The sequence below is a fragment of the Aethalodelphis obliquidens genome, unplaced genomic scaffold, assembly GCF_003676395.1.
Source record: "Aethalodelphis obliquidens isolate GAN/ISIS:26980383/991018 unplaced genomic scaffold, ASM367639v1 scaffold80, whole genome shotgun sequence".
Lineage (NCBI taxonomy): Eukaryota > Metazoa > Chordata > Mammalia > Artiodactyla > Delphinidae > Aethalodelphis > Aethalodelphis obliquidens.
The window spans coordinates 3,739,946-3,754,366 of record NW_020838024.1 but is presented as its reverse complement, the minus strand read 5'-3'; the positions used below and the strand labels follow the sequence as shown (position 1 = coordinate 3,754,366).

The following is a 14,421-nucleotide window of genomic DNA, read 5'->3' as shown; positions in this document are numbered from 1 at the left end:
GTCCACACCTAAACTCATAGCGCTGACTCTGAACAGGGCCTGCGTAATTGTCCAGCGCCTCTCGTTGCTTTGTTTGCTCTTGTTCTTCACTGATGTAGGAAGTGGCATTTCTGTCTGGTTCTTTAGAAATCACTTCTCCCAGATTTCTAGGCTTATTTATTATTATTATTATTTTAATGGCTGCAGTTAGCACCTGGGAGGATGAGATTGGATTAAACAGAAGCATTTACAGAAGATTGAAGAAGACCAAAGAATCTTCTGTTTGTTTTCACTGCTCATCTGAAGCATGAGCTTTCGGACTCCCTTTATGAGCAAGCGTATGCATTTGACACAGTGTGATCCAGCGGCTTAAACAAGATAGACTTTTCTGGCTCTCAGTTGAAAGTCCCAAATTGGTATGGCAGCTTGGCTGCACACCAAGGGACCCAGACTCCTGTTGGTCCACCATCCAGGGTGTTGCCTTGGTCCTGATGACCCAGGATGGCTCCCCCTGAGTCTGCATCACAGTCACAGTGGGCAGAAGGGCAAGCCCAGCCCACAGAGTGATCTGTGGCCACACCTGGCTTTAACGGAAGCTGGGAATTCTGGGCAGCAAATTAGCCAATTAAAAATATAGAAGGTTTTGCTGTAGAAGGAGATGGAAACAGATTGAAGGATGATGTGCAGTTTCTGTCACGCTCCCATATCTAACGTTTTCCCTGATTCCTTTGCACACAAAACTTCTTTTCTCATAGAAGAAGAGAGGCTTAGGAAAGTGAGAACTGAAGTATGGAAATACCCTAATGCACAGAGGTCTCAGGAGGGGGGCACTTGAGAACCCTTACTCTTTCCTAGGGTTTCAGGTGCTGGTTTAGCTTTTGTTTGGATTTCTGGGTGGCCCTCCATTCCATTATGCCCCTAATCCCACTCACATATGACACCATGTGAAGACACAGACGGTAATATTCATCTTAAAATTCAGGCACTTGAGAGAATGGGTCATGTAAAATGTTAATTGCAAATTATAGCCCACCAAGTGTATTTCGTATTTTCATTTGGATTAAAGGCAAACCAAAGAACGATTGTATGATTTATAGTCCTTTATTTGCTGTTCACGCATGTGTATGGGATGTCAGGAGGGCCAACCGTATAACCTGGCCATGAAAATATTTCAGGTGATACACCCACACACAAAAAAATCTTTTGATTCTGTATAAAACAGTATGCAAATCTACTTTGTGGAGATTAAGGGATAATTCAAAACTATTTAATAGTAAGAATGGTTATTAGAAATCTCCTCTATATATGTATGTGTGTTTGTGTAAAACTGAATCACTTTGCTGTACACCAGAAACTAACACAACATTGCAAATCAACTATACTTCAATAAAAAAAGACAGATTTTTTAAAAATTATTTTTTATTGAAATATAGTTGATTTACAGTGTTGTGGGGTTTTCTTTTGTTAACTTTTATATTGGGGTATAGTTGATTAACCATGTTGTGTTAGTTTCAGGTGTACAGCAAAGTGATTCAGTTATACTATACATGTATCTATTATTTTTAATAAATAAAATTTAAAAAAGGAAATACATCTTTTATACCCTGATCTCGCCCCTGGAACTATAACTAGGTGAATAGACTTATGCTTCAATGATTAAAAACTTGATGTAAAGATAAGCATTTCTGAGGACAGAGTTGTTTAAATATATTTGAAGTTGTAAATAAGAAACAAATTAATTTACACTTTTATTGTTTATATTCAGCATTCTGAAACTCTGGTTCTTAAATAGATATTTTAAACCTTACCTAGTCGAGTATCATTTAATTCTCTTTCTTTTTCTAAATGTCTCCATGTTATAATCTGGAACTATAATTTCTCAAACTTCAGCCTTTTGGTGCTTGTTCGTCATGTCTTTGTGTCTTATGACCTCATCGGTTTAAAAATTTGTCACCTACACTTGAAGACTGTGTTCTCAGTGCCATCAGTAGTAGTTCCTCCACTCTATGAGTGAGTTCTTCTCTGTTTCAGCAGCGCTCTTAAATCACTGAATAAATGGTTGTTTTCTGAGGTGGGTTGGAGGATGGTGTTCATGGCTACAATGGCTAGGTCATCCTTCTTAGACTCTTTCAATAACAGGATTCTTAAACCACCTGGAATAGCCCACGGCTCTTGACTTATAAATAGTCCTGGTCTGTTCGCTTACAGAGTTCTGCTGAGATGCACTTGAATTAGGGTTGCCCTGTTATTTTCCTATAGGGAAGTTGCTTCCTGATATTCCAGACAGATCCACGGCTGAGTGGGGGCCAGACTTATGCACTGGCTCGTTTCAGTGAGGTTCTGTCACTAATATATTCTCTCCAGAAAATTTTGCATTTGGAAAGAGAATTTTGTTTTAATGGTAGCAGTGAGAGACATCTCACTCCAGTGTAATGTTGTCCAGGGAATGATGCATCATTTGAATTTTGAGACTTTTAAGTGAAAAATGCTTTTGTGCTCCTAGTTAGGAAAACACATCACAGGGCCAAGGAATAAGAAAATTTTGTTTCTCTAGAAACACAGCGTTTACTGCCAGGTATGACTAGAACACTTGGAGTGAAAAATAAAAGCCTGTTATTTATTTTATGCTGAATTGTTTCAATCTCCCTCCCCTCTTGTCTTTGGAGAACTGTGCCTTTTTCCAGTGGGTGCTATTTATGTAGAAGAGCTTTTGTCCACAGGGTAGACAAAAGTTAAGGCATTGCATACATGCCATAAACAGTCTTCTACTTACAATCAGGATGGGTTCCAGAAGTTCATCTGTAAGGCGTTTGTTTAAAACACAGAATGTGCTTGTCTTTAGAAACACTGGTATAAATGATGGTTGAGGGCCAGGCTAACCCACCAAAACCTATTTAACGCATAATGTAACTGAACTCACTGTTGTGTGTTATACATCCTGAAAGGAGGGGGTCTCCTGCGGTAAAAGGAGGAAGGGGAAGAGAAGATCTTTTGTCTTCCTGCTTCCAAGGGTCTCAGTCCCTCATCTCCTGACCTTCCTCACCCTCATCCACTTGGGAGGAGGTGAAAGGATTCCTTGCGTCAGTGTTCTACCCCCATCAATTAACTCCCCTCACACATACCCAGAAAATCTCTGTGCAGCTACTCAGAAAAGAAGGAATCTGATCTTTTGACCTCACACGTGCTTTTGTGCAGCTCACTGTGGTCCTAAAACCCTCTATTTTAAATATGGTATTTCCTAGCCATATGATAACCTAATAATTAGTGGATTTCTGGTCAGGGTTATTATAAAGACTAATTCAGAAAGGAGAAATGGTATTTGGAGACTGGACCACCCTATAAAAGAGGGGTCCTCTAAGCCAGGGGTTCTCAACCGGGGGTGATTCCCACCCATCCAGGCGATATTTGGCGATGTCTGGGGACATTTCTGATTGTCCCAACTAGACGTCCAGTGGGTAGAGGCCAGAGATGCTACTCACCATCCTATAGTACATAGGACCACCTTCCACAGCTTCAAATGTCAAGAGCAGTAAGGCTGAGAAACATGCTTTAAGCCTGTTCCAAAGTGTGGGTTGCTTACAGGTGTTACATTGGGGGTATCTTGGTCAAACAGTTTACAGACGCAGGATTTAGGAGTTTCCTAAACTCCTGGCAGTGGTAACTTTGGTTCCCTCCCTCCAAATACCACTCTGCAGACATCTGTAGTGGACATACCCTCTAATTCAAATGAGCAAATGTGTATCGAGAGCCTATTATGTGCCAGCAGTGCTGCAGGCTCTTGGGATACAGAGTTTATATTCTAGTGGGGAAAGAAGAGCAGTTAAACGTAAGAGTGTGTGTGTGTGTGTGTGTGTGTGTGTGTGTGTGTGTGTAGGGAGAGAAAGGAGTGGGGTGGAAAGGGAGAGTTGAAGGTGCTGGGTACTATGAAGGATAAAAGAATGAAGGAGGAAGTAGGGATAAAAGAGGTGGGGGAGGAACTGGAATTTTAAGTGGTGAGGTCAGGAAAGACCAGAGATGCTGGTCTGTGACCAGAGATGAGGTCAGAAGACTGTGTTTTGGTGGCATCCGAGGGAGGTAAGAGGGCAAGCTGGGTGGTTATCTTAGAGGAGGAGGGTCCAGGCCATGCAAAGAGTAATTTGCCAGGGCCCTTGGGTGGGAGCCTGCTGGTCTAAGCCCCTCTTCCATAGAAACTCTGAGACCCATTCGGTGGTAGCGGGGAGTGGCCTGGGTATAGCATTAAAATTTCCTAAAGTAATCTGGCCACAGAAAGGTCAGAGAGTCTCATGTTGTAATGTTCTGTGAAGGGAGCGTGAAAAGATGCTACTTTGCTAGTGTGCTGTTTTTATATAACCCTTTTCCTTCTTCCGTGTAAGAACGTGGGACATCTGAACTCCAGGTAATTTCCACACAGAGCTGGAGCACATTTGGGGGAGGGAGAAACGAGAGGTGGAAGTGGGGTTTTGTCGGGTGTTCGGTGTGCTCCCTGCTGGTTCGCTGGCTGCCTTTGCTGGGTTCCTGGGCCAGTGGCAGTCGTGGCCTGGTGTGACTGTTATGGACGTGGGGCGTCTGGCACCCGTGCTGACAGCTGAAAGCAGAACTTCCAAGGTGCATACCAGGAGTCCACCGCCAGCTTCTAGCCCAGAGCTCGATTGTACCCCAAGAGGACAGCAGCTGGCATGGCCTGTGAATGTTATCCAGGGGACAGGATGCTCTGTGTTCTCCCCACTTTTGTCACACTGAACTTTGCAGAGAAGTTGAGGCCTCATTCTCAAGAGTAACAATTCCGTCTTTGTTGGAGAACAATTTATTTCCTCATAGTTGTCTTCATTGCAGAGATGAGAGATTTTAAAAAACAATTTTTTTTAATCCATGTAGGACACAGTGCTTTGCACCTTGCAGCTAAGAACAGCCACCATGAATGCATCAAGAAGCTCCTTCAGGTAAAGTGGGACAACAGAAAATTATAAACGTGTCGTTTTTAAAATTTGAAAGTAACCTTGTGGGTGAAAGAACAAACACATACACACGTACTCCTTCAAATATTATCCCAGAACCTGGGTTTCCTAAGAAGCTTCAGTATAGCCAAGGAGAAGATTATTTCCATAGCAGTTGCGCTGGTAGAGAAGAGGATCCTAATCAAAATTTGGAGTGTCTTCCTGGGATCCAGCCCTTTTCTCTGCTTTATTCAGCTCTTTTTTCCTTATTGGAAGAACTTGTACCCTTTACATAGTCAGCTTGAAAAACTTTTTCATGCTGTTGGAGATCCTTATAATACAGGATCTCCAGTATCCTAGTATTTATTCTCTCTCGATCATTAGTAGAATGCAGCTTTTCTCGATAAGCGAAATTTCAACCACTGTTTCCTTGTATGTAACTTGATGAGCCTTTAGTTCTTAGTCTTTGTTCAAGTTCTTGGTTTTATTCTTCTTTATAATTTTAGGTCAACCCCCTGGTTTGATAACCTTGCCAGGAAGTTTATAATGATTGCTTAGGGTGACTTCCGTATTTCTTTAAAGATGAATATTTCGTGAAATCCCAACAGCAGTTTGTACAGTAACTTCCAGCTGATGCCAGTCAAAATGCAAGCTGGCTGTTTTCAGGAACAGCACAGAGCAAGAAAATATGTGTTTGGAGTAATGGCTGTTCTCTTGAGCTGTTGTCTTGGCCTTCCTGAGCATCGTTTGGGACCCAGCATCTTGCTTTAATTTGGCTTTGCAATTCTAATGCAGCAACATGGGCACATTCTTCAACTTGTCCTGGTCTGTCGATCACACAGCTTCTTGTCTTGCATTACCTGATGCAAGCTACCACCAATGCCAGCAATGCTTAACCTTAACAGGTCTTTGAAGTGAAATTCAAGAAATGTAGATCAACATCTGTGATGATGATGATGATGATTTTTATTCTGAGGCTCCTCTCTAAAGACAGTTACAATAGAACTTTTCTTCCCTGCCTCCACACCCATGGCCTTAACCTTAAATTTTTGTTTAACTTATTTGTATTTTAAATCTCCATTCCCGTCCTGGCTTGGCTATCCAGACTTTGCATCTGGCTCTGATTTGAAGGAAGAATGAACTTGACAAGCTGGAAATCCTCATGGGCAAGGACCAGATATTCTATCTAGCCTCTAATGTAATTTTATATCTGGTTATGCAAATGGATTGGTTTTTCCCTGGAATCTTTGAAGCCTTTAAACAGTTCCTTGTGCTGTTCTAAAATTAGGCCAAAACATGGTAAGCTGTAACGTGATCTCTATTCTTCTTACCACTGAAGGGCAGACAAACATTTCCACCATTGCCTGCTCTCTGCAAACTGTCTGAATTCTGTTCCTCTTTCTGGATAGTTGTTAAAACTGGAGGCTTTGACGGCCTCCTAATGGGCTGCTTACCTTGGGTCCTGCACTCCTCTGGTAACTGCTTCACTCCTCGTCTGGGCGACCCACGCCCTCCGTGATGGGGCCACTGCCATCTCGTGCCGCCCCTCACCCTGCGCCCTCTCTCTCCGGCCTTTTGCTCTTACTGTCTGTCTGCTGGAGAGACTTCCCTTCTCCAGTGGCTACCATTTCAAAGTTCCACCTCCTTAAGGCAATGCGCACAAAGAGAGCCTTGTGAGAGTCTTCAGATGAACTCTCCCCCACTCTCTCTTGTAGCAAGTGGTCCCTGGGCACCATGCGCTCTGTCAAGCAGTATTTACTCACAGAGCAGCCCCTATCCTGCTGGAGCTTGGCGTCTGGTAAATGAAGACAGAAATACACATGACCGATGGCACATCACTGAGAAGAAATCTAACAGAGTATTGTGAGAGGGGAGTGAGGAGGGACGTTCAGGAAGGGGAGGACATGATATTTAAGCTGAGAACTCAGCTGTGCAAAGAGCATTCCAAGCAGAGACAACAGCAAGTACAAAAGGCCTGAGGTAGGAAAGTCACTAACTAGCCGGGGAGGAAAGAAAGCCAGTGGGTGGGCTGGGGGCAAAGCGAATGAGGAGCAGAAAGAAGGGCCCAGGGGGCTTCCCTGGCGGTCCAGTGGTTGAGACTCTGCGCTTCCACTGCAGGGGGTGTGGGTAATCTCTGGTCATGCCGTGCAGGGAGGCCACCAAAAAAAAAAAAAAAAAGAAGGGCCCAGGCGGCAGCCTTGTGTGTCATGATGGGCAGACAGTGATTCCTCAGAGTACAGTGTGGAACTGTGGAGGACTTTGCAGTAAAGAGCAACACTGACGGTTTAGAAGTTCACTCTATTTGTATAGAGAATTGACTAAAGAGCTGAGGACAGCCAGGTGGCCATCAAGGCTGTCCAGGTGAGCAGGTGTTGACTCAGACCAGGTGGTGACAATGGAGGAACAGAGGAGAGTAGATCGGGGTGTGTTTTGGGGACAGAATTGACAGGACGTGGCAGGAGGAAGAGGAGAAGAAATCAAGGATGACTCGGTGGTTTCTGGCTCAGTGACTAGACTGATGATAGCACTGTTGACAGAGGCAGGGACGGCTCGGGCTGCGTGGCGGGGAGGGGAAACCAGAAGTGTTGGCTGTGCTGCGTTTGAGACATCAGGCGGAAATGTGAAATAGGCTGTGGGTTGTCAAGCCGGGGGCTCAGAGATGCCATCTGCTGTGTACAGATATGGACACTGGCTGTAGCCCAGGCTGTCTGGCTTTGAATCCTGGCTCTGCCACTTACTGTGACCCGAGCATATTACTAACTTCTTTGTACCTCAGTTTCCTCATCTGTAAATGGGGGTAATAACAGTATCTAACTAGGATTGTCAAGAGCCTTAAAACAATTCTTTGAACAGTACCTGGCACATACTAATAGCCAATGCTTACACAGTAGTGTTGTCACTGTTAAGATATACACTCGGGAGGCATTAGCTTCTAATGGGATTTCGAGCTATGGGTGTGGTTGAGATTACTGAGGGAGAGAGCTTAGAGAAAGAACACTTAGGAGCCCCACAGTTTTATGTTTGGCTAAAGGGGCAGGCGTGGCCAGAGCAGTGGGGGGAAAACCAAGATCGGATGGGCCAGGCAGGGCTCTAGGGGCTAAAGGAGAGAGTGTTTGGAGAAGAGGGAGTGGATTGCCGGGGAGAGGTTGGTAAGAGGAGGGCAAGCATGTTTGCCATCGTTGGAAACACGAAGGTGGCTGGCCACTTGGATCAGGGCCATCCCTGTGGAGTCTTGAGGGCAGACGCCCAACTGCAGTGAGTCCAGGAATAAATGGGAGACGAGGAAACATGGCTTGTGTGGGACAGTTCTTAACAGGAAGTTGGTTTTGTGATGGCGGATAGAGAATTAGGGCAGGAAATGGGGGGAAAGGTGGGATCAAGATGAGAAATCCTAGAGCATGTTTGTTAGCTGGTGGGGATGATCTGTTGGCAACAGAGTTGATGGAAGAGAGAGGGGACGGTCAAAGCAGCCAAGAGGTGACAGTTCACCTGTGTCATGATTACTTGGAGATGAGTCTCCCTCCCCATGAGACCCTGGGCCCCTGGAGCACAACAGTTGGGACTTATTCATGTTTATTATACTTTTCTTAGGAAGTTGCATCCTACCTTGCAGGAAAAGGATGAACTGAATTTTATTCTACGTGTTTATTGATTTTTGTCTTACAGTCTAAATGCCCAGCCGAAAGTATCGACAGCTCTGGGAAAACAGCTTTACATTATGCAGGTAATTTTCATTCTCTTATTTGTCTTCTTCTGCCATGAGAAACAGTAAGTGTTCGGTTTCCTTATTTAAGCCATTAACCTTGCCATTGTTATTCCTGATGCCGTCTTCTGTCGTCATTCGTAGACATCATTCCCATTTTCCTCAGTTTGCAAATTGTGTAGGGTTTTACGGAGGAATACAGCTAGAATTCGTCAGTCGCCTGCCAAACAACTAGTAAAAATTGTCCTGGTTATTATATTTTAATTAACGTTAGCTTCTTGTTTAAGAGATATTCATGAGCATTTGTAGATTTCAGGTAATGCGTGGTACAGATTTTTTTTTACTTGGGGATCAAAAGGAACATCAATCAGTTTTATTTATCAACATTTGGTTTTACTATCTGTCACACAGTTTCAAGTGACGAAACATTGGTACTGAAGTCCAGGATGATGAGATTTGCAAATTTCTTTTAGTGCTAGTTGAGGAAAAGCTAAGTCCCACGAAAAGCTAAACCAAAGGTTTGCCTAAAGGCAACAACTGGCAAGCACTGCCTTTAGGTCTGGATGACACCGAAATTAAACAGTAATTTAAAACACCACTTAACCATTCTGACATCATTTCTCTTCAATGCAACATATGCAAACTGGGTGGAAGGTGAACTTTTCCTTCATAGAAGTGTTTGATGCCCCTGGCTGTGAGAGTAGCTTTGTGACTGGCTGTGGTTTCTGTGTCTTCTCTCTCTCAGCGGCACAAGGCTGCCTTCAAGCTGTGCAGGTTCTTTGCGAGCACAAAAGCCCCATAAACCTCAAGGATTTGGTAAGTACCAGGTGACCACTAGAGGTGCAGATGGATACTGGTGTCTAGAGCACCATGGGCTACTTCTGGGAGTCACGAAGACCTTAGAGACCCAAGCATTTGGTAAAAGTCTATTGCTTTCCGACCTAGATCCTCTTGTGCAAAACAGATTTAAGTATTATCCCCGTTGGTCCTTAAACCGTTAATAAACCGTTTTGTAGCACGCACTTCCTCTGTTTGCTTCTAAGGATAGACACGTGGCTTACCAGCAACCTAAATACGAATAAGGCTTAATTTCTTGATTTTTATAAATAAAAAATAAGTCTAAATAGAAGTTCTTTTATTTTCTTTTTCCACCCCATATATTACCTTTGGTACCAGGGTTTTCCGATTTTAAAGACCACTTGTAGCCGATTTTGACCTTGCTGGGCTATTTTGAGAATAAACTGACATGCCTACTGCTCCTGATGATAGGGTTAAATTTCCTGCTGTAGCATGGGACTTGGCATGTGTAAGTTATACCCGATGGGGACATTGCGAAGTGAGCATTGAGAATCTGTAAATAAATTCACGCTCCCTGAATCTCCGTACTTTATAACCAGAAAGTATTATAACTTCACAGAGATAATTTTCTAGAAATTCTGAAGTTCGACTTTGAGTGGATACTTAATCCTTAAGCAGCAATTGTATTTTTAAATATCCCCATGTTAAAATAATTGGATATATTGTAACTTTTTTTTCCCTTTGCCTATTTGAATACGTCCACCTTAAAATTACTGTCGACCCCATTTGTGGGGTATGTTCAAGGCAAGAGCAGAATAAAAGCCTCTCTTTATGGTTTATATAATTTGAGTCAGACCCCACTTCAAATTAAGATTCTGGAAATTGTCACCTATAAATTCTAGTATTTTTTTTAATTCGTTTCATACTGTAATGTTGAGATTTTTAATCCATTTTACATAGTTTGTATGAGTTGGGATCTAATTCTTTTTTCTAAAGGAATTGCCAATTGTTATATTAAACAAATCATTCTTTCCATCAGTCCCTTTATCTAGTCGTGTGTCAGTAATGAACAAATGAACTCTTAACATATGTTTCGATACCTAGTAAGATTATGAAAGGGTATGCTTTCTGAGAAGACTGGTGGCATGGCAGGATACTAGGATATGTGTAGTTCACTAGAAGAAACTGCTTAGAGCAGTGGGACCTACAAATGCCATATGGAAACAACCCTTCATTTCTCCAGAACCATGGAGAACCATTTCTCAATAAACATGGTATACTTGCCTCGAGCCTTTACATACTTGGCGTTCCACTCTCTCTCACATCATAGTTGCAACAAGCAGCCCGAGAGACCGACTCCTGAGGAAAAGCCCACAGTCAGTGGGATTCCATAACAAGGGTAGTGTTAGGGTGTGACGTTGGCCTATTAGGGGGCAGACTACTTTGGTGGGTCAAATGTAAGACCAGCAGGACAAGTCAGGAATAAATGTAGAAGGAATAAGGACCTTTGCAGTTCCGGCATTTGTCATCTAAGTTATAAATCTTAATCTGAATTTGTCTCCTAGGATGGGAATATACCACTGCTTCTTGCAGTACAAAATGGCCACAGTGAGGTCTGTCGCTTTCTCCTGGATCATGGAGCAGATGTAAATTCCAGAGACAAAAATGGAAGGTACCACAGAATTAGAAAGCATGTTATTTCAGTGATATCCACATTCTGAGAAGCTTTCAAAATATCAGAGATGTATTTTGGATCGTTTGTTTTAAAGCAGTTTTAATTTCTTTCTTTTACTGATTTCTGCCTTTTTGGATAATTAAGAATCTGTTTTGGGCTTCCCTGGTGGCGCAGTGGTTGAGAATCTGCCTGCTAATGCAGGGGACAGGGGTTCAAGCCCTGGTCTGGGAGGATCCCACATGCCACAGAGCAACTAGGCCCGTGAGCCACAACTGCTGAGCCTGCGCGTCTGGAGCCTGTGCTCCGCAACAACAGAGGCCGCGATAGTGAGAGGCCCGTGCACCGCGATGAAGAGTGGCCCCCGCTTGCCACAACTAGAGAAAGCTCTCGCACAAAAACAAAGACCCAACACAGCAAAAATAAATTAATAAATTAATAAACTAAAAAAAAAAAAAAAAAGAAGAATCTGTTTTGACTTAAAAAATATTTTCCCCAGACCTCTGGGAGCATCATTGCTGACTGTGTCTGTGATGAGATTATTAAATGCTAAAATGAATAGGCCGTTTCCTTTGCCTTTTCATGCAAAATAAAAGTAAACATATTGGTTGTTTTTTAAAAACAGTCTTAATAATGTTATAGGTTGTTTAAAAAACTTGATTTGTAAAAAAGGCAAGATTTGTGCCAATCGTATTAAATTCCATCATATTTAGAAGATTATGTCTATGTTATTTGACCTAATATTTAATGTTCTGATTTAATCTGAAGTTTTATAAAACGGCAACCCAATTTTATTTTGATAGCATTCCACTTTGAATTTCCTAGAAAATTAAGTGTAGTACAGGTTTAACTGCACTTAGTCTTCTTTCCTCTGTTTTTAAGACAAATGAAATGATTTCCTAGCAACAAGTTTTCACATTTTGTGTACTAATTTTTTGTCTCCTCATTCTTTAGAACTGCTCTCATGCTGGCTTGTGAGATTGGCAGCTCTAACATTGTGGAAGCCTTAATTAAAAAGGGGGCAGACCTAAACCTTGTAGATTCTCTTGGACACAATGCCTTACATTATTCCAAACTCTCAGAAAATGCAGGAATTCAAAGCCTTCTATTATCAAAAATCTCTCAGGATGCTGGTATGTGAAAGAAAATAGCCAGTGTTGTTTTAAATTTATCCACTCCATTTTCCCCAAAGGTTAAAGGAATTTGTGCAATATATTTTATTATTCTTTTAAATATATTTCTGGAGAAAAATAGTGTCGAATATTGTGTATGTTGTGTGTATGGGTATGTGTGTGTGTGTGGGTGTGTGTTTATATACCCCGCCACCCAAAGTGGATATGAGTAATTATGGTTCTTACAGGTTTTTTTTTTCCCTCACTTTTCTTCTATAGATTTAAAGACACCAACAAAACCAAAGCAGGTATTTATCTTTGGGGATGGAGATTCTTTTTCATCATTGCCTGTGGGAGTTTGAACATGTTCTAATTAAACCACTCTGTGGTCCATTAGGAAAGTGATAAAGACTATGCTGAAACTACTTAAGGAGTAAAATATCTTTGGAATAAATGATTCATTGTAAGGTGGTAAATATTTTCTTAATGATTTACCCTATTTCCAAAGCATGTAACTTTAAACTTGCTACTTATATATTCATCTTTTTCTGAAATATACTAATATTTCCTACTGGTGTGAAAAGGTTTGATGTGATTTTAACTCTGAGAACAACAGTATTTTAACTACTTGTAATATCACAGGAATTACAGAACTCTGTCCATAGCCATGTTAGTTAATGAAAGTAAGAGATTTAGCATTTTCTTTTATTTTAATTAGAGCTTTTCTAAAATGTCATTCATTTTACACAGATAGAAATTGAGAAGTTTACCCTGTTACTTTGGAGTTTTTCCTAAAAACATAGTCACCTCTGTTTATTAATGAGATATATATTTGGCTGTTTTATTTATTTATACATCAAGGTTCTTGAAAAAATTATCATAATCAGCAAATACTTGATAATGAATTTATTTTGTACCAATTGTGTTATATTTATCCATAACCTTCAGAGCTGAGGTTCTCCCTTTTTTCCCATATTTATGGTCATTCCTTGGTATCTGCAGGGAATAACAAAATCTGCAGAAGCTCAATTCCCTTATATAAAATAGTGTGATACAGTTGGCTCTCTGTATCTGGAATTCTGGGATATGCAGATGGTTGAATCTGGATGTGAAAACTGTGGATATGGAGGGTCAACTGTATACTCTTTAAGAAAAGGACTGGAAGTAATGAAAAGGTCGGGGAAATACCACTGCTTTGCATTAAGATGGAAGCTATACTATGAATGTATTCTGGGTTCTAAGTTGTGGTAAACAACCCCTTATTCTCTACTTTCCCAGTTCTCCATACCAACTTAATCTGGTTTTGTCTTGTGTTTTTTATTTTCTTGCTTTAAAGCATGGGCTGCTAGAAGAAAACTTGGAGCATGCATATTACTTATTTTTATGTTGGTAGCAGATTTCAGATCTTGATAAAGTAAGAAATGCATGAACTGTTGAGGTTTTTCTCATTTGTTTGATGAAGCTATTTACTCAGACTTTACTAACCTAACTAACCCACCTCCATTCTTTGGACTGTGACAACTTTCAGCATGATCAAGTCTCTAAAATAAGCTCAGAGAGAAGTGGAACTCCAAAAAAACGCAAAGCTCCACCACCTCCTATCAGTCCTACCCAGGTAAAAATAAAAGAAAACCAACAATGAACAAACATATAACAACAAAGCCATAATTTTGTCATTTTGTGTTTAGGCCAAAAAGAACTGTTTTAAAATTGACCCTTAAATGCACATTTGAAATTTTCTGTAGTGGTTTTAAATTACAAGTAGTGGTATGAAGAATTTTGATTATTAGTATGGAAATAATGTTGATTCTTATTTCAAAACTGAAGAATTGAACCGTATCTTTTTTAAAAACCTCAAAATTCTTAAAATCCATGACAGGAACTTTTTCCTCGAGATAATGAGCTCAGTGTACTTTCAGAGCTCGTATTAACAGCTCTAGTAAAGTGGGGGAGAATGTGTAGCTGGTGAGGCGCTAGTTGAAAATGAATTTTAGTTGGTTTATTAAACGTTGTTACAATACATTTGCCTTTCCTGTTACACTTAAGGTTGACTAATATTAAAAAACAGCTTTCATTTCTGAGCTTATGGTGATTACTGAACAGAGGAAGAAGCTTGAATATCTATGAAATGGTAAATAAAAACAGGCCAGGGTTTGTTATTAAAAGAATCATAGGCCATAAAAAGAATAATCCATATCAAATATTTGAGCAGAATATCTCATC

General features: G+C 41.1%; 1 protein-coding gene across 10 annotated transcripts in view; it reads left to right on the top strand.

Moving 5' to 3' along the window:
• RAI14 (retinoic acid induced 14) overlaps positions 1 to 14,421 on the top strand; it is a 147,522-nt gene that overhangs the window by 118,048 nt on the left and 15,053 nt on the right. For 7 of the 10 annotated variants that reach the window (XM_027092713.1, XM_027092715.1, XM_027092714.1 and 4 more), the window contains 7 exons: positions 4,855 to 4,919; positions 8,580 to 8,637; positions 9,362 to 9,432; positions 10,980 to 11,086; positions 12,041 to 12,219; positions 12,478 to 12,506; positions 13,727 to 13,813. In XM_027092713.1, coding sequence (XP_026948514.1) covers positions 4,855 to 4,919; positions 8,580 to 8,637; positions 9,362 to 9,432; positions 10,980 to 11,086; positions 12,041 to 12,219; positions 12,478 to 12,506; positions 13,727 to 13,813 — 596 coding nt within the window. The remainder of the gene's footprint in view (positions 1 to 4,854; positions 4,920 to 8,579; positions 8,638 to 9,361; positions 9,433 to 10,979; positions 11,087 to 12,040; positions 12,220 to 12,477; positions 12,507 to 13,726; positions 13,814 to 14,421) is intronic. The other 3 variants (XM_027092719.1, XM_027092718.1, XM_027092717.1) reach the window with 1 other exon arrangement.